General features: G+C 38.8%; 1 protein-coding gene across 1 annotated transcript in view; it reads left to right on the forward strand.

The window, feature by feature from the left end:
* Positions 1–27,988, forward strand: part of CC2D2B (coiled-coil and C2 domain containing 2B) — a 108,596-nt gene that overhangs the window by 34,336 nt on the left and 46,272 nt on the right. The window contains exons 17-21 of the mRNA XM_055560014.1: positions 4,675–4,825; positions 6,644–6,788; positions 17,356–17,494; positions 19,507–19,710; positions 27,063–27,155. Coding sequence (XP_055415989.1) covers positions 4,675–4,825; positions 6,644–6,788; positions 17,356–17,494; positions 19,507–19,710; positions 27,063–27,155 — 732 coding nt within the window. The remainder of the gene's footprint in view (positions 1–4,674; positions 4,826–6,643; positions 6,789–17,355; positions 17,495–19,506; positions 19,711–27,062; positions 27,156–27,988) is intronic.

The following is a 27,988-nucleotide window of genomic DNA, read 5'->3' on the forward strand; positions in this document are numbered from 1 at the left end:
CTTGATGGCTAATGCTTAAAAGTTAAACTTGAACCTAAACCTGAAAGAAAAGTTAGGAGGAGTAAAGATTTGTGTTATATGAGTATGGAGTGGAGTCTGAGACATGAGGAGATTATTATTACAAATCTAAATCAGTTATTTTTCAATGCCTAAAATAACTTTGTGCCATCCCTGATCAAAAGCTGTATTCATTTTATTCATCTGTGCTATTAAGTTACTATCATTTTAAAATGTACCTCTGTTGAAATTTTTTAAATTAATTAATTTATTTTAATTGGAGGCTAATTACTTTATAATATTGTAGTGGTTTTTGCCATACATTGACATGAATCTGCCATGGGTCTACATTGTTGAAATCTTTGTTTTGAAAATATACTGACTACACTTTCCTACTATTGTATCTAAAATAAATTGTGATATTATAATCTAACCTCTTGAAGTTTAAAATAGCCCCCTCTCCCAAAATAGGTAAGTGTAGATTTTGAATCTTTCATCATCATAAATTAGCACATGATCCTAACAAACTAAGAGGCAGAGAAAGAAATGAATCTATCTAGGGATAATTCACACCATTAACAGCTACATGAATTGCTAAATAAATCTATATGCCCTTGATGAACACATAGGAACCTACATTTCTAATTTTATTCTTACTTTTATTTCCTTCTTCAGTTCAGTTCAGTCGCTCAGTCGTGTCCGACTCTGCAACCCCATGAATCACAGCACGCCAGGCCTCCCTGTCCATCACCAACTCCCAGAGTTCACTCAAACTCATGTCCATCGAGTCGGTGATGCCATCCAGCCATCCCATCCTCTGTCATCCCCTTCTCCTCCTGCCCCCAATCTCTCCCAGCATCAGAGTCTTTTCCAATGAGTCAACTCTTCGCATGAGGTGGCCAAAGTATTGGAGTTTCAGCTTCAGCATCGTTCCTTCCAAAGAACACCCAGGTCTGATCTCCTCTAGAATGGACTGGTTGGATCTCCTTGCAGTCCAAGGGACTCAAGAGTCTTCTCCAACACCACAGTTCAAAAGCATCAATTCTACAGTGCTCAGCTTTCTTCACAGTCCAAGTCTCACTTCCATACATGATCACTGGAAAAACCATAGCCTTAACTAGACGGATCTTTGTTGGCAAAGTAGTATCTCTGCTTTTTAATACACTATCTAGGTTGGTCATAACTTTCCTTCCAAGGAGTAAGCGTCTTTTAATTTCACAGCTGCAATCACCATCTGCAGTGATTTCTGAGCCAAAAAAAATAAAGTCTGACACTGTTTCCACTGTTTCCCCATCTATTTCCCATGAAGTGATGGGACCAGATGCCATGATCTTCGTTTTCTGAATGTTGAGCTTTAAGCCAACTTTTTCACTCTCCTCTTTCACTTTCATCAAGAGGCTTTTTAGTGCCTCTTGACTTTCTGCCATAAGGGCGGTGTCATCTGCATATCTGAGGTTATTGATATTTCTCCCGGCAATCTTGATTCCAGCTTGTGCTTCTTCCAGCCCAGCGTTTCTCATGATGTACTCTGCATAGAAGTTAAATAAGCAGAGTGACAATAGACAGCCTTGACGTACTCCCTTTCTAATTTGGAACCAGTCTGTTGTTCCATGTCCAGTTCTAATTGTTGCTTCCTGACATGCATATCTTCCTGATCTTCCTGACTCATCTCACATGCTAGTAAAGTAACGCTCAAAATTCTGCAAGCAAGGCTTCAGCAGTACTTGAACCGTGAACTTCCAGATGTTCAAGCTGGTTTTAGAAAAGGCAGAGGAATGAGAGATCAAATTGCCAACATCCACTGGATCATCGAAAAAGCAAGAGAGTTCCAAAAAACCATCTATTTCTGCTTTATTGACTATGCCAAAGCCTTTGACTGTGTGGATCACAATAAACTGTGGAAAATTCTTAAAGTGATGGGAATACCAGACCACCTGATCTGCCTCTTGAGAAACCTATAGGTCAGGAAGAAACAGTTAGAACTGAACATGGAACAACAGACTGGTTCCAAATTAGAAAAGGAGTACGTCAAGGCTGTCTATTGTCACCCTGCTTATTTAACTTCTATGCAGAGTACATCATGAGAAACGCTGGGCTGGAAGAAGCACAAGCTGGAATCAAGATTGCCGGGAGAAATATCAATAACCTCGGATATGCAGATGATACCGCCCTTATGGCAGAAAGTCAAGAGGCACTAAAAAGCCTCTTGATGAAAGTGAAAGAGGAGAGTGAAAACGTTGGCTTAAAGCTCAACATTCAGAAAATGAAGATCATGGCATCTGGTCCCATCACTTCATGGCAGATAGATGGGGAAACAGTGGAAACAGTGTCAGACTTTATTTTTTTGGGCTCCAAAATCACTGCAGATGGTGATTGCAGCTATGAAATTAAAAGACGCTTACTCCTTGGAAGGAAAGTTATGACCAACCTAGACAGCATATTAAAAAGCAGAGATACTACTTTGCCAACAAAGATCCATCTAGTTAAGGCTATGGTTTTTCCAGTGATCATGTATGGAAGTGAGACTTGGACTGTGAAGAAAGCTGAGCACTGTAGAATTGATGCTTTTGAACTGTGGTGTTGGAGAAGACTCTTGAGAGTCCCTTGGATTACAAGGAGGTCCAACCAGTCCATCCTAAAGGAGATCAGTCCTGGGTGTTCATTGGAGGGACTGATGCTGAAGCTGAAACTCCAATACTTTGGCCACCTCATGCGAAGAGTTGACTCATTGGAAAAGACCCTCATGCTGGGAGGGATTAGGGGCAGGAGGAGAAGGGGATGACAGAGGATGAGACGGCTGGATGGCATCACTGACTCGATGGACATGAGTTTGAGTGAACTCCAGGAGTTGTTGATGGACAGGGAGGCCTGGCATGCTGTGATTCATGGGGTTGCAAAGAGTCGGACATGACTGAGTGATTGAAGTGAACTGAACTGACCTGCATATAGGTTTCTCAAGAGGGAGGTCAGATGGTCTGGTATTCCCATCTCTTTCAGAATTTTCCACAGTTTATTGTGATCCACACAGTCAAAGGCTTTGGCATAGTCAATAAAGCAGAAATAGATGGTTTTTTGGAACTCTCTTGCTTTTTCGATGATCCAGCAGATGTTGGCAATTTGATCTCTGCTTCCTCTGCCTTTTCTAAAACCAGCTTGAACATCTGGATGTTCATGGTTCATGTATTGCTGAAGCCTGGCTTGGAGAATTTTGAGCATTACTTTGCTAGCATGTGAGATGAGTGCAATTGTGCGGTAGTTTGAGCATTCTTTGGCATTGCCTTTCTTTGGGATTGGAATGAAAACTTCAGCCAAACTGAACTGTTTGTTATTTTCCCATATATTTTTGCAATTCCCTACTTAGACTTTTTTAATATTACAGTTTCTCCACTTATAATGCCTGTTTTCATTCTCAACACATCATCTCAGCTACACAGGTGTTGATAGCTGCCGCTGGGGACAAATCGTCTCCTGAGAGATTCCAGGTGTCATTCTCTACCTTTACATCTGCTGCTGTCCAGGATCTGGCCTCCAAAGTGAATTTGACAATTCCATGAGAATGCATGGACATACCCTAAACAAGTCCGCAAGATTGATGTGTAAAATCAGAATGCCAACTGAATATTTGAATATATTTGTCAGTTCATTGTCTCTTTTTAGTTATCCAATTTACTAATTTACAATAAGAAATTTTTTTCAGAGATGTAAATACTTAAAATTCATTAGCTTTAATTAGCTATAGCCCCTGCAAACCTTTCTGTATCTGCGATGCCTTTGGCAAAGGGACCAGTGTGTTGGCTTAAATTCACTCTTAAAGAAACAGTATTTAGATGACCAGAAAAATATTTGCCTCTTTGTCTTGTGTTTTTCTCTGCCTTCTTGATTATCAACTGTCCTTTTGGTTGGTACATTCTTTTCCATTTTTTAAGGGGCATTTACCCTCCTTGATTTTCTTTTCTTTAGAGCACATATCACTGTTTCCCCAGACACTGATAACAGAGTATAAGTCAAGATAAGATTTTCCTATTGAAAAAATTTGAGTTTGTAGTTACGGCAGTGATGGAATTCTAGTAGAAAGCACAGCATGCAGAATCATAAGACCTACTCAGTAGATGTCTGAAGAACAGCATACTCAGCGCCTCCCTTACTCCTTCTCCTGGGACTTTTCCTCCCTTCCCTGCTACATAGCTTGTTTAATCTGTCCTTGGACTCCATAAGCCAACAACTCTCCCTTTTTTTAGGCGATTCAACCTGAGTTTCTATCACTTTTAATAACAGTTAATAGAGTTTCATATAGAGATTTCATTTCTTCATTTATAAAATGGGAAGAGTAATGGCCATTTCCTGTAATTTTTATCAGGTTTAAATAAGATAAAGGACTTTTAAAGTGCTACACAGAAGTAGGTTCTTTGGGTATTGTGTTATATGTACTGAATCCCCAGAACTATATTTCTAATCCTTTTATTCAAGTGATTTTCTTTGAAACCAGTGAAAGGCACTATACTTTTAAACACATAAGATTACCTAATTTTATCATAGTCATGTGGATCAAAGGCTCTAGAGAAATACCTATTTTACATTCTAGTATTTTTAAAAGAATTATGTTAGTGATTATCTTTGTTTTAGTTTTTTTCTATTTTGTACTTTCAGTGAGTTATCAATCATTTCTTTTATATTTAGGTTTATGAAATAAGTAAAAGGGCGTGCTTATTGGCAAAACTATATTTACCCTTACCTAACAGCACAGAGTTGAAAAGCAAAACTATTTTGGAATATCTAGAATTTAGCTCTGATAAACTGGTCATACCTGCATATGGAGAAGTAGGAAGCAGTAAGTTTATTAAAAATATGTCTTCCCTCCTATTTCCTTCATGAGTTCTATATCCTCAATGACCCTGGGTCATTCATATGAATAAAGAATCCTATTCATAGAGTCATAAAATATGTTGGCAGATGCCAGGGGCTGGGGGTGGTGGGTTGTGGGGTGGGAAGGGAGAATGAGGATTTAGTGTTCAGTGGGGACAGAGATTCAGTTTGGGAAAGTGAAAAATTCGGGAGATGGTGAGATTGCACAGCCGTGTGAATGTACTTAGTGCCACTGAAATGTACAGTTAAATGTAGTTAAAATAGTACATTTTACATTATGTGACCTTTACCACAATTAAAAAAAAACATTAAAAAGGAATCCTGTATTTATAGTGTTAAGTTAAAACAAATTAAGTTCTTCCAGAGAGTAAACTAATTTTTAAAACTTTGATTTGAATCAGATCTTTGGGAAACCTAAACTTTGGGACAAGCTCCTTTGCTTTTCCTAGGGCATCTGAGACAAGAGCACTGTGCTTTGTAAAATGTGAGCGCCACACCTAAGTGGGGAGATTGCTCTGCCCCTACCTGACCTTTGAAGTGAAGTGAAAGTCTCTCAGTCATGTCTGACTCTTTGCAACCCCATGGACTATACAATCCATGGAATTCTCCAGGCCAGAACACTGGAATGGGTTGCCATTCCCTTCTACAGGGATCGAACCCAGGTCTCCCGCATGGCAAGTGGATTCTTCATCAGCTGCGCCACCAGGGAAGCCCACCAGATGGTCTGACCTTTAGTAAAGCCTGAAGATGCTCCAGGACATGTTGATTCATCTTTAAACTGAATAGGGGAGGAAGGAAGAGGAGAGAGAAGAGATAACAGAGAGGAAAGAAGAAGGGACTTTTTTTTTTACTGTCTTTCAGTTGATTGTCCTCCTCCTGCAGTTGAAGTTAGCATGTCTGCCAGAATGCTGTCATTCCTCTTCTCCCACGGTTCCCTTCTCTCTCGCCTTCCCTGGGGTGTTGTAATTGCTGTGTTCATCTGGTGAAAAGAAAGGGAGTATGAATGAGTGAGCAAGGAAGAGAGAGAAGGAAATAAGCAGGCAAATGAGCAAGGAAAATAAGAGAAAACGAGGGAGGAATGTAGTCTGCTTAGATAAAGTCCAGATGAAGCAGAAAAGCAGGTTGTGGAGACCCAGGAGAAAAAACTTAGAAAAATTTAGGACACACTAAGCACTAGCAGAAATTTCAAGAAATACCACTGAGCTCTCTGGAGACTGAGAAAGAAGATGAGCAGAGGGAGAAAATTGAAGAATGTAGGAGAGGAGCTAAACAGTAGCTCTTTCTCTGCCAGCACGCGTGCTCAGTTGCTGATTGTGTCCGATTTTTTGTGACCCTGTGGACTGCAGCCCGCCATGGAGTTTCCCAGGCAAGAATACTGAAGTATGTTGCCATTTCCTACTGCAGGGGATCTTTCCCCCCACCCCTGTGCCCCCTGTCAGGGATCAAACCCACATCTCCTGATCCTACATTGGCAGGCAGATTCTTTACCACTGAACCACATTGGAAAGCCTTTTTTTGCTGCCAGTGGTTTTTTCCCTTGCTGGCAGCCACTCCGAGAATGGTTTGAAAATGTGTTCAGATTAAGTCTCTCCCCTCTTGTTTGTAGTCTGTTTAAAACAGTCTGCCTTGAGAGATTTGGGGTAGGAGTTAAAGGAGAGCTGTAAGAATAGAGCCTGCAGTCAGCATAAACTTTGTACTTCTGGGGTTCCAGGAACACGTAAAAGGGGGAAAAAACTGTAATGTGCTCAAATATTCCTATGTTTTTAATACCGTTTATAAACAGATGTGCCCTTTCTTCTTGAGGAAAATGGAACTGAAGAACTTTGTCTTTTGACATCAGGAAAACTAAGCTATTCTCTGTCGTGGGCCCTAGATGAGAACGGTGCTCCTCCGCCAGCGGTGCCTCAGTCACGATCTGCTTTCTGCAGGTAATAAACTTTACGCTGGAAAAATAATGCCAGTCCTCAGCAAAGCATCACACAAAGCCCACAAAAGGGAAACTCTAGGTAAATGGTAGGAACAGTTTAGTTTTCTTGGATGTAGCTTTATCTTTACTTGTATTTGTAAATATATAAAATATTTATTTTATTTATAATCACTCCGCTAAGGCAGTAAGTGTCTTTATGTGTAAGAGGATGTGTCTCTTCAATGTTCAGGATTAGAGCCGCATGGATGATGACAGAGGCAGTTCCTTAGACTGTGTAGGCAAAGGCCGAGACCCCCAAGGATTTGATTTCTGGGACCTTTATCTCTCCCAGTCATTCTAGACTATGTAAAAAAAAAAATGATTATTTGCATTATCAGTTTGCTGGAAGAAATTGCTGGATATAGAAATTTCATCTATATCCCACAACTTCCTAGAGAAATTGGAGTTAACTTCTAGACCCTATCCACAAACAGTATTACTAGAAGTACAGTAGAATTCTATAAAAATGATGATAATGCTGGCTTATATACTGTGCTATGTTTGAGTAAGATGACACATATAAAGGGCCAAAAGATCTCATCATTAAAGAAATTAACGAATGATAATAACAAAAGGATAGCCTTTTCCCTCCCCATCTAAACACATATTTTTATTTATTTATTTATTTTTTAAACATGTATTTTTAAAAAAACAGGCTAGATCCAACTATATGACATTATGGGAAAGGCAAAACTATGGAGACAGTAAAAATGTCATTGTTCACCAGGAATTAGGAAAAGGGAGGGATGAATAGGCAGAGTACACGGGATTTTTAGGGCAGTGAAACTACTCTGTAAGCTACTGTAATTGTGGGTACGTGTCATTATGTGTTTGACAAAAATCTGTATAACATAGGACACCAAGAGTAAACCTTACTGTAAATTATGGATTTTGAGTGCTAATGATGGGTTAGTATAGGTCCATGGATTATAACAAGTGCAACTCTTTTATTGGCAATAAACATAATAAATTATAACTCTGGTGCAGGATGTCGATAGTGAGGTAGGCTGTGTATGTGGAAACTGTACTTTATACCAATTTTGCTGTGATCCTAAAACTCCTTGTAAAAAATTCCTATTTTTAAAGTAAAAGAATAACATTAAAAAAAAATATTCCTATAAATAATGTGGATTAAATAGGAAATCAAAACTGAAATTAGAGACTTTTTTTAAAATAACAATGAGAACACTATCTACAAAACTTGTGGCATATAGCCAGAATCATAGCAAAAGTTCATAAGTGGTCTTCTTGCATACATGAGTGCCAAGTTGCTTCAGTCTTGAAGGAGGGTTGCCTTGACCTCCTCCCGAGTGGTCTTCTTGGTAAATAAGAAAGAGTTTTAGAAAAAAAACTAAACCAATGTCAGTAGTACTCAACAATTGGTGTTGAAGAAACAGGAAGTGGATGTAGATTACTCATCAAAAAGCTTGACAGTAAAAAGAGGCTGAAAATAAGAGAGAGAACAGAATCAAAGTATGGAGGTCTTAAAAATTGGGGGCAGTACTTATCTCCTAAAAGGAAGTGATGAAATTCATAGGAAAAGAGCCAGAATGTATTAGAAAGAATATGAGATAAAGAAGCCACCTGCCAATACAGGCGATGCAAGAGACTTGGGTTTGATCCCTGGGTCAGGAAGATCCCCTGGGGGAGATCTTGCCTGGAGAATCCCATGGACAGAGGAGCCTGGCGGGCTACAGTCCATGGAGTCGCAAAGAGTCGGACACAACTGAAGCAGTTAGCACATGAACTCCTTCAGAGTCAGGATGATATTGAACCAGAACATAAGTCAATAGCTATGGTTCTAGAGAAGAGGAAATATCTTTTCAAAGGAGAGAATGAGACAGAAATCGCAGTACACACGGAAATGTAATTTTGATGGATAGCCCTGTTTTGCTAAGTAAATCAGGTTATCTTAGAAACCTGGAGCCAGGGCATTTTAGGAGAAAAATGGGTTGTCATCATTAAGTCACTCAGTCATGTCCAACTCTTTGTGGACTGCAGCATGCCAGGCTTGCCTGTCCATCACCATCTTCCGGAGTTTGCTCAAATACATGTCCATTGAGTCAGTGATGCCATCCAACCATCTCATCTTCTGTCAGCCCCTTCTCCTCCCAACTTCAATCTTTCCGAGCATCAGGGTCTTTTCCAATGAGTCAGTTCTTCCCATCAGGTGGCCAAAGTATTGGAGCTTCAGCTTCAACATCAGTCCTTCCAATGAATATTCAGGGTTGATTACCTTTGGGATTGACTGGTTTGATCTCCTTGCTGTCCAAGGGACTCTCAAGAGTCTTCTCCAGCACCACAGTTTGAAGGCATCAGTTCTTCAGCTCTCAGCCCTTTTTATGGTCCAGCCCTCACATCCATACATGACTACTGGAAAAACCATAGCTTTGACTAGACGGACCTTTGTAGGCAAAGTAATGTATCTGTTTTTTAATTTACTGTCTAGGTTTGTCATTGCTTTTCTTCCAAGGAGCAAGCATTTTTTAATTTCATGGCTGCAGTCACCATCTGCAGTGATCTTGGAGCCCAAGAAAATAAAGTCTGTCATTGTTTCTGTTGTTTCCCCATCTATTTGCTATGAAGTGATCGGACCAGATGCCGTGATCCTAGTTTTTTGAATGTTGAGTTGTTTTTCTTTTTTTTTAAACTTTAAAATATTGTATTGGTTTTGCCAAATATCAAAATGAATCCGCCACAGGTATACATGTGTTCCCCATCCTGAACCCTCCTCCCTCCTCCCTCCCCATACCATCCCTCTGGGTCATCCCAGTGCACCAGCCCCAAGCATCCAGTATCATGCATTGAACCTGGACTGGCGACTCGTTTCATACATGATAGTATACATGTTTCAATGCCATTCTCCCAAATCTTCCCACTCTCTACCTCTCCCACAGAATCCATAAGACTGTTCTATACATCAGTGTCTCTTTTGCTGTGTCGTATACAGGGTTATTGTTACCATCTTTCTAAATTCCATATATATGCGTTAATATACTGTATTGGTGTTTTTCTTTCTGGCTTACTTCACTCTGTATAATAGGCTCCAGTTTCATCCATCTCATTAGAACTGATTCAAATGAATTCTTTTTAATGGCTGAGTAATACTCCATTGTGTATATGTACCACTGCTTTCTTATCCATTCATCTGCTGATGGACATCTAGGTTGCTTCCATGTCCTGGCTATTATAAACAGTGCTGCGATGAACATTGGGGTACACGTGTCTCTTTCCCTTCTGGTTTCCTCAGTGTGTATGCCCAGCAGTGGGATTGCTGGATCATAAGGCAGGTCTATTTCCAGTTTTTTAAGGAATCTCCACACTGTTCTCCATAGTGGCTGTACTAGTTTGCATTCCCACCAACAGTGTAAGAGGGTTCCCTTTTCTCCACACCCTCTCCAGCATTTATTACTTGTAGACTTTTGGATCGCAGCCATTCTGACTGGTGTGAAATGGTACCTCATAGTGGTTTTGATTTGCATTTCTCTGATAATGAGTGATGTTGAGCATCTTTTCATGTGTTTGTTAGCCATCTGTATGTCTTCTTTGGAGAAATGTCTATTTAGTTCTTTGGCCCATTTTTTGATTAGGTCATTTATTTTTCTGGAGTTGAGCTGTAGGAGTTGCTTGTATATTTTCGAGATTAGTTGTTTGTCTGTTGCTTCATTTGCTATTATTTTCTCCCATTCTGAAGGCTGTCTTTTCACCTTGCTAATAGTTTCCTTTGTTGTGCAGAAGCTTTTAAGGTTAATCAGGTCCCATTTGTTTATTTTTGCTTTTATTTCCAATATTCTGGAAGGTGGGTCATAGAGGATCCTGCTGTGATGTATGTCGGAGAGTGTTTTCCTTATGTTCTCCTCTAGGAGTTTTATAGTTTCTGGTCTTACGTTTAGATCTTTAATCCATTTTGAGTTTATTTTTGTGTATGGTGTTAGAAAGTGTTCTAGTTTCATTCTTTTACAAGTGGTTGACCAGTTTTCCCAGCACTCTCACTATTTGCAGATGACATGATCCTCTACATAGAAAACCCTAAAGACTCCACCGGAAAATTACTAGAACTAATCAATGATTATAGTAAAGTTGCAGGATATAAAATCAACACACAGAAATCCCTTGCATTCCTATACACTAATAATGAGAAAACAGAAAGAGAAATTAAGGAAACAATTCCATTCACCATTGCAATGAATGTTGAGTTTTAAGCCAACTTTTTCACTCTCCTGTTTCACCTTTCTCAAGATGCTCTTTAATTCCTTCTCGCTTTCTTCCATTAGAGTGGTGTCATCTGCATATCTGAGGTTATTGATATTTCTCCTGCAATCCTGATTTCAGCTTGTGCTTCATCCAGCCTGGCATTTCACATGATGAACTCTGCATATAAGTTAAATAAACAGGGTGATAATATACAGTTCTTCCCAGTTTTGAACCAGTCCACTGTTCCATGTTTGGTTCTAACTGTTGCTTCTTGACCTGCATACAGATTTCTCAGGAGGCAGGTGAGGTGGTCTGGTATTTCCATCTCTTAAAGAATTTTCCACAGTTTATTGTGATCCACATAGTCAAAGGCTTTAGTGTAGTCAATGAAGCAGAAGTAGATGTTTTCCTGGCAATCTCTTGCTTTTTCTATGATCCAGTGGATGTTGGCAATTTGATCTCTGGTTCCTCGGCCTTTTCTAAATCCAGCTTTTACATCTTGAAGTTCTCAGTTCACCTGTTATTGAAGCCTAGCTTGAAGGATTTTGAGCATTACTTTGCTAGCATGTGAAATGAGTGCAATTGTGCAGTAGTTTGAACATTCTTTGGCATTGGCTTCTGTAGGATAGGAATGAAAACTGACCTTTCTTTAACTTTACAGTATTGTATTGGTTTTGCCATATATCAAAATGAATCTGCCACAGGTATACATGTGTTCCCCATCCTGAACCCTCCTGCCTCCTCCCTCCCCATACCAACCCTCTGGGTCATCCCAGTGCACCAGCCCCAAGCATCCAGTATCGTGCATCGAACCTGGACTGGTGACTTGTTTCATATATGATATTATACATATTTCAATGCCATTCTCCCAAATCATCCCACCCTCTCCCTCTCCCACAGAGTCCAAAAGACTGTTCTATACATCAGTGTCTCTTTTGCTGTGTCATATACAGGGTTATTGTTACCATCTTTATAAATTCCATATATATGCGTTAGTATACTGTATTGGTGGAAAACTGACCTTTTCCAGTCCTGTGGCCACTGCTGAGTTTTCCAAATTTGTTGGCATAGTGAGTGCAGCACTTTCACAGCATCATCTTTTAGGATTTGAAATAGCTCAGCTATAATTCTATCACCTCTGCTAGCTTTGTTTGTAGTGTTGCTTCCCAAGGCCCACTTGACTTCGCATTCCAGGATGTCTGGCTCTAGGTGAGTGATCACACCATCATGGTTATCTGGGTATTAAGATCAAAATGGGTAATAAGGGTAATTTATTTTGGAGCCAGTGAATAAGCTTATAATATGCTGAACCAGAATGTTCTTGTGTTACTTAGTATTTCCCTAGCATAGTCCCCCACTGCAGTTTTTTTTTTAATTTTTATTTATTTATTTATTTTTAACACCAAAAACATTTTGGGGGTATAGCTGATTAACAGTTTTGTGATAGTTTCAGATGGCAGCAAAGTGACTTCCAGCCATACACCCACTGCAGCTATTTTTAATCTTTGCCACATCATTCTTTGTCTTTTTCTTGAAGTCAGATGTTTGCTCTCCTCACTCTAAAGCTAACTTTTATACAAGTAATTTGGAACTTTCCTTGGTCTCTTTTAGGAATCTATTGACATATTTATACGCTTTTCTTACATTTTCTTCAACTTTTCCAACTCCCTATGCTGTAAGTCTTTCATATCCAAGAAGCTTTCTGTGCTTTAAAACAAAGAAAACTCCAAGCATTTGATTAAACCCTAAAAACCCTTTCTGGTTGTTTTCCCTGCCCAAGTTATTATATGGGTGCTCTTCTGGTCTGTATATATTGCCTTTACTTTTTGTTCACACATTTCATCCCTAACCCAACCCATTTACTCCTGAAGGCTACCAGGGACCTTCTGGTCATATGTATTGACCTGTCCTCATCTTTTTGCTTCTTGATGTCTCTCCTCTCACGGCTTCTGTGAGGCCACACTTAACAGTTCCAGTCACTTGGGAACTCAAGTTTATAAAAGGTTGAAAGCAGTTGTGCAAGATTGGAACAGATGAAAAGTGTCAACAGAGAATGAACTGCAGGAAACACTTTCAAAGTTCAGAGCCCTTTCTAAAGTGAACTTGAAGTAAAACTTTACAGTTGAGGATTCTGAGATCAGAGAGGGAAATTGCAGAGCTCCGCTCATCTACAGCTGTGGGAGCCCAAGGACTGGTGAGGAGCAGTGGTTTTAGGAACCTGGGATGGGTGCTCCAAAAGGCAAGACTGACTTGTGAGAGTCCGAGCATGAAGCCAAAGGAGATCAGAAAGAGTTTGTTTATTCACTCACTCATTCATTCATTTATTCATCAACCACTGACAGAACTAGAAACGGAGGAGGATCTTAGAATGCTTTATATTATAAAAGTCATATCTCTCCAGTCTCAATTAACACCGTCTAGAGTTTTTAACACATTTTAAAAACATAAAACTGTTTTTCTTACACTCAATAGTTGATTATTTGTGACGTGGTTAATTGAGTTTTATGTTTGACCTTATTTCTTATCTCCCATAACTTTCATTCTGGATTTGCTCTTCTTGCTGAAAGTTGTTCCCTTAACCATTCAATCTTTTTTTAGCTTTTTCTTTTGTACTGGGGTAGAGCCAGTTAACCACGTTGTGATAGTTTCAGGTGAACTGCGAAGGGACTCAACCCTACCTACACATATTCATGAAAATGATTGTTTTCATGGCTAGAAAGCTTGCTTAGTCTTTATGTATTTGAAAATGTATTTTTTTCCTCATTCTTGAATAAAAGTGTAGATGGGCATAAAATTTGAGGCCGATACTTATTTTCCCTAAGCACTCTGAAGCTACAGTTGCATTATCTTCTGAAATTTATCATAGCTTATAAAAGTCTGCTGTCAGTCTAAATGTTAGTATTTTTTAGATAGTCTTTTCTCCCTGATACCTTTAAAATTCCTTCCTTAATTCTTAGAGACAAAGCTCAGGCCTGAGGGCAGGGAGGAATGGGGAGCTATTGCTTAATGGGTACAGGATTTCTGTTTGGAATGATGAAAAGTTCTGAAAATAACATGGTTACGGTGACTGTACAACACTGTGAGCATACTAAATGCCACTGAATTACGTTGCCTGCTTAGCATTTGTTTCTGAAGGAGGGTTGCAGATGACAAAGGAATTTAGCTGTAGTCCACAGCTAAACACCTGTTGACAGAAGGAATCATTATAGCAAAGGCAGGAGATGTTCTGAGGTTTTTATTACTTGCCCTGAGGCAGAAATCTGGAGACTATGTTGAAATACCGTTACAACCAAATTTTTTTAAGGCTATAATAGGATAAGTTTCTCTCCATAATGTATTCATTAACATTAAACTCTACCTGAGCCTTTATTCGCTAAGGGACCTGGGCTAAGATTCTTCCCGTGAGAAGGAAAATTTGTTATGTGATGATATTAAGGGTGTCAGGCCCTAGAAATCTCTTATGACAAAGATATTAAAATAGTTCAAATGAGAGGGCAGACATAGGAATTAAAGAAGGGACGAATACTCAAGCTTTACCTCTTTGTAAAAAGGAGTACGTCAAGGCTGTATATTGTCACCGTGCTTATTTAACTTATATGCAGAGTACATCATGAGAAACGCTGGGCTGGAAGAAGCACAAACTAGAATCAAGATTGCCGGGAGAAATATCAATAACCTCAGATATGCAGATGACACCAACCTTATGGCAGAAATTGAATAAAAACTAAAAAGCCTCTTCACAAAAGTGAAAGAGGAGAGTGAAAAAGTTGGCTTAAAGCTCAACATTCAGAAAACTAAGATCATGGCATCCGATCCCATCACGTCATGGCAAATAGATGGGGAAACAGTGGAAACAGTGGCTGACTTTATTTTTCTGGGCTCCAAAATTACTGCAGACGGTGATTGCAGCCATGAAATTAAAAGATGCTTCCTCCTTTTAAGGAAAGTTATGATCAACCTAGACAGCATATTAAAAAGCAGAGACATTACTTTGTCAACAAAGGTCTGTCTAGTCAAGGTTATGGTTTTTCCAGTAGTCATGTATGGATGTGAGAGTTGGACTATAAAGAGAGCTGAGCAGCAAAGAATTGATGCTTTTGAACTGTGGTGTTGGAGAAGACTCAAGGAGATCCAACCAGTCCATTGTAAAGGAGATCAGTCTTGGGTGTTCATTGGAAGGACTGATGTTGAAGCTGAAACTCCAATACTTTGGCCACCTGATGCGAAGAGCTGACTCATTTGAAAAGACCCTGATTCTGGGAAAGATTGAGAGCAGGAGGAGAAGGGGACGACAGAGAATGAGATGGTTGGATGGCATCACTGCTCAATGGACGTGGGTTTGGGTGAACTCCGGGAGCTGGTGATGGATAGGGAGGCCTGGTTTGCTGCAGTTCATGGGGTCACAAAGAGTCGGACACAACTGAGCGACTGAACTGAACTGAACTGAATTTTGCTTAACATCCTATCAAACCATGCATTGGCTTTGTTAGGAATAACTTCCAAAGATTTGATGGCTTACAGCGCATGGTGTCGGATTCACGATCTCTGAAGAAGAAAATTGAGCTTCCGGATCAGGGACCAGGCTTGACCACTCAGGGTTCTTGTGTGGGCAGAAGTTTTATTATAGGAAAAAGGACAGAGAAAGCTTCTGACATAGACGTCAGAAGAGGATGGAGAGTGCTCACTAGGCTTAGCAAAGGAGGTATATACTTTTTCAATTGGTTATTAACAATAAATCAAAAGAATGTTTCAAGTTTGTAAAGGTCTTACTAGACCCACTCCCACAATTTACATTTTAAAATGATGGGATTAGAACTAACAATGGCAAGATCTTACCAGTCCCACTCCCACAATAAACATTTTAAAATAACAGGATTATCTTAATGGGCTTCCCTTGTGGCTCAGCTGGTAAAGAATCTGCCTGCAATGCGGTAGACCTGGGTTCAATCACTGGGTTGGGAAGATCCCCTGGAGAAGGGAAAGGCTACCCACTCCAGTATTCTGGCCTGGAGAATTCCATGGGCTGTATAGTCCGTGGGGTTGCAAAGAGTAGGACACAACTGAGTGACTTTCACTCTCACTTTCTTAAGAAGGAGAAACATGTCCTCCAACAGGATACATTGTTGTTATATAATCCTTTGTACAGAGTTTAAGATGAGTTGTTTTGTTGTGTTATCATCAGCTCTGGCTTAAAAAAAAAAAAAAAAAAGGCTGTAATGGGATAAGTTTTATGTGACTAAGACTAAGGAATGTAGAAAAAAAAAAGTTTGTTCTTTTCTCCTCTTTGAGAACCCCAGACCCCTATCTCCTCCTCGGGGACCCCAGACTTCTTATCAACCTACCTAAGGATTGACTCTCTCAGATTCATCATAAAAAAAAATGAATATATAATGATGGAAAGTGGACAGTGTAAAATGTATGTCCATGTTTGGGCTGACATTATGGAATCTGAGTCAGACTGTATTACTGAAATCCTGGTTTATAAACTGGAATTTTCCCTGAGTACTACACAGAAAGGATCTTAGAAATCTTTCAGTCTGAAGCATTCTAATTCCACAAGGTGAAATGAATTACCCATGAAGAGAGAGATTAAGTAACTGGAATAACTGATGGCTGAAAATTTTCTGTTTAGGGTTGAATTTCCTCTGCACTTTGCCTGTGGTTGAGGTCACTAAGATTGCACTCCCAGGTGTGCTAGTGGTAAAGAACCTGCCTGCCAGTGCAGGTAGACATAGGAGACGTCAGTCAGGAAGATCTCCTGGAGGAGGGCATGGCAACCCATTCCAGTGTTCTTGCCTGGAGAATCGCATGGACAGAGGAGCTTGGCAGGCTGCAGTCCATAGAGTTGCACAGAGTTGGACATGACTGAATTGACTTAAGAATGCACTTAAGAATACATTCTAGGCTGTCTTTCATGGCTCTCCAACTTCTAAAGATATGGCCTCATAGTACTAAACAAAGATATTCTTCTGACTCATACTTCCCAGTTAATTGTATTACATACCCTATTTTGTGTTTCAACTATAAAGATATAGCCTTAAGATTCTTTTTATATTGTATATTTTAGATGGCAAAGAGGAATATTTATGGGCTTTACCCTTAAGAAGCTTGTCTCTTAAGGGAGGGGTAGACATTTATCAAAAAACTATCATACAGTTAGAATGTGAGAAGAACCAGGGAAGATAGCACATCTGAACCTTCTGTTTTATCCTTAAATGCAGAGGATGGATAAGCTTAATACTTAAATACCTGTAATGGGTAGGTTTTACCCCATATAACAGATGTATCACCTGTATGTTACATACAGATTCACAACATATTTTTCCTTATGTTAGTGTGTTAAGGAATGTAGATGCAAGAGGTGTTCCTGAAACTCCATGGCTTATTAATGCACAGAAGCTTTTTGAATGGGCCAATGAGGTCAGAATTGACCCAAATAACCCAGAATGTTCTGATTTAATGGAATTTATTATGGTAAGTTGTAGCAAAATATCTGTACTGTAAATATATTTATTAAGCTCTATACTCTTATGCTCCTCCACAGTTTGCAGTGTATTTTTCTAGGCACTAGGAGTCATTAAAAGTAAAAAAGGACAGAGTTTTCAGCCAGTTTACAGTATTATGAGGCAGTTAGAAATTCAACAACTGGGAAAATGATTGGTACTCTGCCACTATTTAGCAGCCCTTGCTTGGTGCGTCCAGCAGAATAATCTCCAGGTTTACATCAGTTGTACACCTACTGCTGCTGCTGCTAAGTCACTTCAGTCGTGTCCGACTCTGTGTGCCCCAAAGATGGCAGCCTACCAGGCTCCCCCATCCCTGGGATTCTCCAGGCAAGAACACTGGAGTGGGTTGCAATTTCCTTCTCCAATGCATGAAAGTGAAAAGTGAAAGGGAAGTCGCTCAGTCGTGTCTGACTCTTAGCGACCCCATGGACTGCAGCCCACCAGGCTCCTCCATCCATGGGATTTTCCAGGCAAGAGTACTGGAGTGGGGCGCCATCACATTCTCCGACATCTACTGAGTACCAGCCATATTATTAATTGCTGAGGACTTTAAAGATGATTCAGAGACATCCTCCTTCCCTCAAAGACTCTATTCACTTCTCCTACTCCTGCTCATAGCCAACTGAACTGCTCATTGTGCTCCAAAAATGCTTTCTTCATACTTTTATCCATGCCATTCCCTCTGCTTAGAGGAGCACCTATATCAGCTATCTTACCCATCCTGCAAGTCTGGTAAATACTTCCTTGGCAACCTTGTTACCGAGTCCAAGCTCCCTCTGCTCCCCCACAGGACAGGACAGTGAACACATATCTGGGAGATAATGTGTTGAGGCAAGGAATACAGCTTTATTTGGAAAGCCAGCTGACCGAGAAGATGGCAGACTAACATCTCAAAATAACCATCTTGTCAGCATCTGGATGCCAGTTTCTTTTACGGATCAGAGATGGGGGGTGGACATAAGGAAACAAAGTAAGGCCATTTAATCTTGCAAGTATCTCCTGGAATGGCAAGCCTCAGGCAGGGGGATGTGTTAATTTCTTTCCTCCTGCCAGCCAGGTGGACAGGGTTATGAACAAAGGCAGTTTAGCATAAGTCGGGCAGAGGGGCAGAGTTCTTTGAGGCAGGCCATTATGTGTGATTATAATAACAATATCAACGGAAAACAAGTCAAAGAAACAGTTTCAACATGGAGTCAAAATTGACTTCTCCTTGCAACAACTTCAGTTAGATATGGGCTTTCCTTTTCTTGCCCTCCTGTTCTTTCTTTTTTTTTTTTTTTAATAACTCTTATGGATCTATTTAAGAGTTATTTAAAAAAACAAACAAACAACTCTTAAATAGATCCATAAGATAGAATTTGAGCAAGCTCCCGGAGATGGTGAAAGACAGGGAAGCCTGGCATGCTGCAGTCCATGGGATCGAAAAGAGTCAAACACGACTGAGCAACAGCAATGGATCGATTGTTCTGCCTTTACTGTAGCCATTCGCCCATGTGCTTCGTCTTTCCCTGCGGAACTACAGCTAGCACATCTTTGTCTCTCTTATGGCTCTAGCACTTTGCCTCTCATGTACTGTGTACTCACGTTTGCATTTATTGAATAAAGCAGTGCATAGATCATTGCAATTAAGTTTCCTCAGATCATAGCTTCCCCACTGACATGCTGAATTGATTACTTGTACATAGAACTGTTGAACTTCTCTCAGCTAATAGAGCAACCGGATATAAAAAGCATCATCTTTTAATCCATTGTACAGTAACATGTTTTCGTTTTCTATATAAATCATGACCAGGAAAAGGTTGAGAATCTATGTAGGCTAGATTCTGCATTTTTTTTTTTCAGATTTTCTATTACAGAGTCAGTTGTTCCATTTTCTATTTATATTGCAATTCTCATATCTCACAGTTTCAACTGTTTTGAGGTCTTGAATTTTTAAAAAATTATTTTAAGTAAAGACTTTACATTATTTGTGTTTTACAGTACATAAAACATAAAGGACAGGATATCCCAAAGTATTTTCGTCTTGAACAGTTGCAAGATGAATTTAACTTTGTTTCTGAAGAAGAAATGAAAAAGAGTAAACGTTTCCAGCTATTGCAACTTAGAAATGCTGGACAATTAGATGTTTTCCTTCTGCAGCAAATGCCCCTTTATGATAGAGAGATTCCAGATTTAGTCTTCCAGGTACTTGGTTTCTATTTGAATATTGCTTTTTCTATGATAAGTTAATGTTTTGCTGCTTTAAATCTGTCTTAATTTTTTAAAAGCTGACTATCTGTAGACAAAAATTTTCCCCTTCTTAAAATTTTTTTTTACTTGAAGTATATTTGATGTACAATATTTATAAAAGTTTTACAGGTGTATAGTATAGTGATTTACAACTTTTAAAGGTTATGTTCCATTTATAGTTATTCTCCAAAAGAGAATACTGGAGTGGGTTGAAAAGGAAATGGTAACCCACTGCACAGCACAGCACACCAGTATTCTTGCCTGGATAATACCATGGACAAAGGAGCCTGGCAGGCTACAGTCCATGGAGTCGCAAAGAGCTGGATACAACTGAGTGACTATCACTCACTCATAGTTATTATAAAATACTGACTATATTCCCTGCATTGTACAACATATCCTTGTAGTTTATTTTATACATAATAGTTTGTGCCTCTTAATTTTTTATCCCTCTATTACCCCCCAATAAAATTTCAACAAATCAAAAAGCAATATATTATATATAAATATATAACTGTACATCATAATCTAGTAGGGTTTATTTCTAGGTAACAGAGCTAACAGAATTAAGGAAGGAAAAGATATGCTCCTCTTAATAAATGCCCAAAAGGCACTTAATAATTTCGGTGCTCATTCATGATGAAAGCTTTTAGCATCCTAGAATTAGAAGAGAACTTCTTTAAACTGATTAAAAATATTCAGTATTTTGGAGTTTTCTGCTGATGCAAACTGCTTTGGAAAGAAGTGTTTCAGGTCAATTGTAGAATTGCAGGAATGGGAGGAGAGATAAGAAAGGACACCTACACACCCACTGGATAATTAGAGGGAGTTTCAGAGTTAATTAGCCAGGAATGCAGAAATATACGGAAGTCGGGCAGAACACAGGGCAGGACAGTGCAGCAAATTTTGTGTTGGTTTTTCCTGGGCTCTGGTACTATGGTGGGGGTTTGGGAATATTAAACTTCTTGTGACATGTCCACATAGAGTAGGGTTTTGCAAGAGCTAAGAACAAAACAAAAACCAAACCAAACCAAAAAACCTGTACAAAATAGGCAAAGTTTACCTTACCACCCCCAGAAAAATTAATATGTTTATGGTAAATGCACTTCCATTTAAGGGAATGTTTACAAATGTTGGACTCCTCTAGTTCTTGAACCCAATTCAAGGTCAATAAGGCTATATCATCCTTCGAGAGAAGAAATAGAGCCAGAGCCTAGGTGTCCCTGAGCAAAATCTCTGTCTCCAGCTTTCCAGCATTCTGGAAAACCAGTTCCTTATAAACTATCCCTTGATTTGATTCAGTGCCTTATTATCTGTGTGGCTCTGAAACTGTTTGGTATAATGATCACTTATTAGTGAATGATCACATATTATAAATCAGTTTCCTCATAGACTCCTACACAAACATTGTATTTAGTAGCTAAACATCAGTTTTTCCAGTAATCTCAACAACTTGAAAATGCCTGCTATCATCTCTACCAGTAAGAGCCAATGCATTAAGCCAGAAAGAAGAAAGGAAAGAAGAAAATTAGAACTGGAATAGAAGAGACAAACTATCCATGTTTGCAGAAAATTCATTTGTCTACGTGGAAAACATAAGAGAATCTACAGCTAACTGTGCATGCTGACTGTGCCAAGTGGCTTCAATCGTGTTCGACTCTTTGCACCCTTATGGAGTATAGTCCTCCAGGCTCCTCTGTCCATGGGATTCTCCAGACAAGAATACTGGAGTGTGTTGCCATGCCCTCCTCCAGGAGATCTTCCCAGCCCAGGGATTGAACCTGTGTCTCTTATGTCTCCTGCATTGGCAGGCAGGTTCTTTACCACTAGTGCCACCTGCACACATAATAAATTTGCTGAAGATGATATCCACTTTTAAGAATAAATAGCTACTTTTTTATTTTAAAAGGAAAATTGTACCTCTATAATAGAGAAATCTAGTTGTTACCACCTTGACTTAGTGATCCAGCTTAATCTTATTAAGTGCGGTAGGCAGAATAATGGCTCCCTAAAGATGTCTACTCCCTGGTGCCCAGAACCTATGAAAATGTAATGTTCCTTGCTTAAAATAGGGAGATTATGGCCGATTATCCGGGTGGACCTAATTTAATGGTATGAGCCTTTACAAGCAGAGAAAACTTTCCAACTAAGAGCAAAAGAAAGATCGCTTTTGCAATAGCAGGAGAAATCAGAGGAATTCCAATCATGAGAGGGACTCAGCATGTAGTTGCTGGCTCTGTGATTTAGTGGTCCACCTATGAAGATTGGAGAGTGATCTCTAGACGCCAAGAGTGGGCCTGAACTGACAGCCAGTGAGGAAACGAGACCTCAGTTCTGTAACCATGAGACATTAGATTCTGCCAACCATCTAGATGAGCTTAGAAACAGATTCTTCTCAGAGTCTGCTGATGAGAACCCAGCTGGCCTAACCTTGGCATTAGCCTTGTGAAACCTGGAATAAATAGCTAACACCACTGTAAATAAGTCCATTTGTATCATGAGACAATCTAGGCTTCTAACCTACAAAACCCTAAGATAATAAATTTGTGTTGTCTGGAGCCACTAAATCTGTGATAATTTGTTCCAGCAGCAATAGGAAACTAAAACATTGATAAAGGACAGGCAGATATTATTTCCTCCTAATGTGATACAACAGGAAATACACAGCACTATGTGTTTGAAATACCCTTGTCAAAAATGTATTACCTGAATCAAATTAAGACTTTGTTTTTTTTACGAGAAATATGAGGAATAGAGAAACAAGTTAAATAGCACCACAAGGAACCAGTCAGACAAATATGAAATGTGGGACTACTGGCTAGGAAGTGCAACTGTTTTTCTGTTACATTTTGATCTCTTTAAAAAGCCATCATTTTTAGACTTAAATAGACATTTCTCCAAAGAAGACATACAAGTGGCCAACAAGTACATGAAGAGACAGATGCTCAATATTGTTATATGTTCAGTTCAGTTCAGTCGCTCAGTCATGTTTGACTCTTTGCGACCCCATGAATCACAGCACGCCGGGCCTCCCTGTCCATCACCAACTCCTGGAGTTCACTCAAACTCACGTCCATCGAGTCAGTGATGCCATCCAGCCATCTCATCCTCTGTCGTCCCCTTCTCCTCCTGCCCCCAATCCCTCCCAGCATCAGAGTCTTTTCCAATGAGTCAACTCTTCGCATGAGGTGGCCAAAGTATTGGAATTTCAGCTTTAGCATCAGTCCTTCCAAAGAACACCCAGGACTGATCTCCTTTAGAATGGACTGGTTGGATCTCCTTGCAGTCCAAGGGACTCTCAAGAGTCTTCTCCAACACCACAATTCAAAAGCATCAATTCTTCGGCACTCAGCTTTCTTCACAGTCCAACTCTCACATCCATACATGACCTCTGGAAAAACCATAGCCTTGACTAGACGGACCTTTGTTGACAAAGTAATATCTCTGCTTTTTAATATGCTGTCTAGGTTGGTCATAACTTTCCTTCCCAGGAGTAAGCGTCTTTTAATTTCATGGCTGTTATATGTTAGAGAAATGCAAATCAAAACTACTATGAAGTATCACCTCACTCCAATCAGAGTAGCCATCATTCACAAGTCTACAAATTGAAAATGCTGGAGAGGGTATGGAGAAAAGGGAACCTTCCTACACTGTTGGTGGGAATGTAAATTGGTGTAGTCGCTATGAAGAACAGTATGGAAGTTCCTTAAAAAAACTAAAAATAGTGTTACCATATGATCAAACAATCGCACTGCTCGGCATATATCCAGAGAAAACTCTTAATTCAAAAAGATACATGCGTCCCAATGTTCATAGCAGCAGTATTTATAATAGCAAGGCATGGAAGGAACCTAAGTATGCATCTAATGGATAAAGAAGATGTGGTAGTGTATATACACAGTTGGCCATAAAAAATAATGAAATAATTCCATTTGCAGCAACATAGATGGACCAAGAGATTATCATACTACATGATAATCGTGTAGAAAGTCAGAAGGAAAAGGACAAATGATACCATCTTCAATTTAGGAAATGCATTTCAAAGTCTTAAAAAGAGAGCTGTGCATTTATGTACACGTACATACACGTACACCCCTTGATTTGTTAGGAATTTCCAGGCTGTAATCAGTAGCAGTTTTCTAGAACTGTATAAAGCTATCATTTGGCCATCTTATGTAAAACATGTTCTCAGTAAAATAAGACGAAAAAAATATATATGATACCACTTACATGTGGAATCTGAAAAAAAGATAGAAATGAACTTATTTTAAAAACAGAAATAAGACTCATGGACATAGAAAACAAATTTACCAATACCAAAGGGGAAAAGGAATGGAGGAGGAATAAATTAAGCATTTGAGATTAGCAGATACAAGCTACTATATAGAAAATCAATAAACAACAGGTTCCTACTGTATAACACAGGGAACTTTATCCATATCTTGTAATAACTTATAATGGGAAAAAATATGAACAGTGATTGGTGGGAAATAGCAGTAGTTGGTAAAATTTGGATATTAGAATATTAAGTACATTGATAATTGAATTATAGATATATTGGGAAATTGTTCATTTTGTTGTCTGTGATTATGGCACTGTGAATGTGTCCATAGTATTTGGAGATTCATGCTGAAGTATTTATTTAGGAGTGAAGTGTCATGGTGCTATAATTTACACTGAGATATTTTAGCCAAAAAGAGAAAAGAAATAGATTAAACAAATATGGAAAAATGTTAATTACTTAACCTAGAGACTAAGTACATAGATTTTAATAGCCTTTCTCATTTTCTGTATGTTTGAAAAACTTGAGGAAAAATTAGAGACAAAAAATAAATAGCATTCTATACACCAATAAAAACCCACTAAAAATGTAATTTAGCAAAGATACACCTTACAGTAGCAATAAAAACTCTTAAATACACAGGAATACGTTTAACAAAACATGTACAAAACTTAATGGAGAGAATTGTAGAACATTTTGAATGATGTAAAATTAGGTTCAGACTTCACAAAAGAAATAAATACCATGTGTAATGAAGATTACCCATGAAATGCGAAACTCTATTTTTTAAATTAATTTTTATTGGAGTATAGTTGCTTTACAGTATTGTGTTTCTACTGTACAGCAAAGTGAATCAGCTATATGTATACACATATCCCCTCTTTGTGGGATTTCCTTCCCATTCAGGTGACAACAGAGCATCAAGCAGAGTTCCCTGTGCTATAGAGCAGGGTCTCATTAGTTATCTATTTTATACATAGCATCCATAGCATATATATGTCAATCCCAATCTCCCAATTCCTCCCCCCACCCCACTTCCCTCCTTGGTATCTATACATTTGCTGTCTACATCTGTGTCTCTACTTCTGCTTTGAAATGCAAAACTTTAAATGGATATCTTAATCTTGGACAGGAAAGTATTTCTTAAAGCACAAAAAGTATAAATTATAAAGAAGTAGAATAATTAACTTGATAATATTAAAATTTAAACCCCACAAATTAGGAAAAGATATTTGTAAATTACATATTAGTTAATAAAAATTAACATCCAGAGTATTTAAATAAATCTTATAATTTATTACTTTTTAAAGAAAATAAAGTGATATGAAATAGTAATATAATAAGTTGTTTGTTTAGTCGCTCAGTCATGTCTGACTCTTTTGTGATGCCATGGACTATAGCCTGCCTAGCTCCTCTGTCCATGGGATTTCCCAGGGAAGAATACTGGAGTAGGTTGCCATTTCTTTCTCCAGGGTATCTTCCTGACCCAGGGATGGAACTGGCATCTCCTACATTGGCAGGGGAATTCTTTACCACTGAGCCACCTGGGAAACAATATAATGGGAAATAATATAATGTTGTTCATTCACTCAGTTATGTTCGACTCTTTGCAACCCCATGGACTGCAGCACACCAGGCCTCCCTGTCCTTTGCCATCTCCCGGAGTCTGCTCAAACTCATATCCACTGAGTCGGTGATGCCATCCAACCATCTCATCCTCTGTTGTCCCTTTCTCCTCCTACCTTCAATTTTTCCCAGCGTCAGGATCTTTTCTAATGAATCAGCTCGTCACATCAGGTGGCCAAAGTATCGGAGCTTTAGTTTCAGCATCAGTCCTTCCAATGAATATTCAGGATTGATTTCCTTTAGGATTGACTGGTTTGATATCCTTGCTGTGCAAGGGACTCTCAAGAGTCTTCTCCAACACGACAATTCAAAAGCATCAATTTTTCAATGCTCAACCTTCTTTATGGTCCAACTCTCACATCCATATATATAATATAATATATCCTTAGGTAAAAGTGGTTACTTGCCAACAATTAATTTCAAGGTTCCTTGTAGATAATTAGAAAATAAATTACTTTCAGATAATTTGTCTACTTTAAAAATACTTCATAATTTTTGTGTTGTCTTTAATGTTCTCTATAATATAAAATGATTTTTATGTGCTTTAGGAACGTATCCCAGAAATGCAGATGTAATAGATGTGGATTTATTTTAAATTATATAAATGAGGCATCCTGACAAATAATCATACCAACTACTATACGTAAAATTAAAGTTATTGATTATGGTCAACATATTTTGATTACTTACTGCATGCCACACACATTATAAATATTGTTTTAGCTAAATCTCACAGCAATCCTGTGACATGTTAATAGTAGTAATATTATTACAAAAGAGGAAACTGAGATCTGCAGTAGTTAATCAACTTTTCCCCAAACCACACAGTTAGTAAATGGCAGGGCCAACTTGAATCCATGACTGTAACCTCCAAAGCCCACCAACTTGAACATTATATATACTCTAATGTTAATACTTCCCATTTCTTTTGTTTCTAATGATACCAGGTAAATGGATACATGAAGAATAGTTCTCAGTTGTCTTTACATCTTCTTACCATTTTCTCAATTGCAGTTTTTTTCCCTCAATCATTACTTAGTTTTAAAAGATGAATGAAATTCTTCCTAGAAGAAAACAAAATATAACGGTTCTTCGCTAATTCTCAGAGGGAAGAATCTTAAAGAAACATTCTCTCCACCCAATTCCAGAGTGTTGCCAATATCTCTTACACATAAACTGAAATGAGTAGTTAATATTTCATTGCAGCATATCATAGCTAAACTTTGTTACATTCAAGAAGTGAAACTAGGATATTACCCTGGTGGTCCAGTGGTTTAAGATTCTGCACTTCCTGGGCAGGGGGCACGGCTTTGATCCTTGGTTGGGGAACTAAGATCCTGCATGTTGCATGGCATGGCCAAAAAAAAAAGTGAAACTAATTTAATTTCTCTACTTACAGGAATATGAAAGTCAGATAGAAAAGGATATGTCCATTTCGGATGAGAATTCTATTACTGCACAAAGGATTAATTCTGCCAATTTTCTGAAAAAGGTAACAACAACACAATAATATTGTCAGTGTGTTTGAATTTACTTTTGTGAAAACTAGTCTGCTGGATGCATAACATAGCACTATACTCTTCCCAGAGAGTCAGATGGGCAGACCTGGTTGCTCCTCACCTCTTTCTGATCACTAAGGGGTTTTCTGTTCTGCTCAGACTTCTTTTTCAGAGTTAGTTACTGACCATCTGTAAATGTACACAGTTGACGTGTATTATTGATGCAACAGTTACTTCGGTTGACAGCAAACTCATTATTAGAGAATATTCCAACTTTTTCTGTTTACACTGATCTCTTCTTGACCCTGAAAATTCACTTTGAGAAATACAGCAGCATTTTGCTGGATTCCCTAGTTTTATTAACAACTCATAATGCCACACACCACAGCAGTTCAGTGTACAATAGATGGAGGACCTACTAGGAGACAGAAAATAGTAGAGAAAGACATGTTTCAGATATTTACAGAACACCCTGCCAAAGCCTAAACCAGGTTTGAGGTGGAATCTCTCAAATTCACTCCTGATTTCTTCCCACTGACCCCTCATCCTTCCACCCTAAGCTTCCAGAGCACAGGGACTATATCTATAGATCCATGATGCCCAGCACTGTGCTCTTCACTCAGGAAATGTTGAGACACGTTTGAGCAGTTAATGAGGTTAGGAATAAAACCACAAGGCTGAGGAGATTTCTAAGACTTCTACAAGAGTAAAATTGATAGCCCTTGCTATAGAGCACCAGAGAAGCCTTTCAAGATAACTTGAAAGCAGAGAGCCATGGAAAGATCTAAGAGATACACACCAAATACCTCCTAAAGACAGGAGAGAA

This window comes from Bubalus kerabau, chromosome 22 (assembly GCF_029407905.1).
Source record: "Bubalus kerabau isolate K-KA32 ecotype Philippines breed swamp buffalo chromosome 22, PCC_UOA_SB_1v2, whole genome shotgun sequence".
Classification (NCBI taxonomy): Eukaryota; Metazoa; Chordata; class Mammalia; order Artiodactyla; family Bovidae; genus Bubalus; species Bubalus kerabau.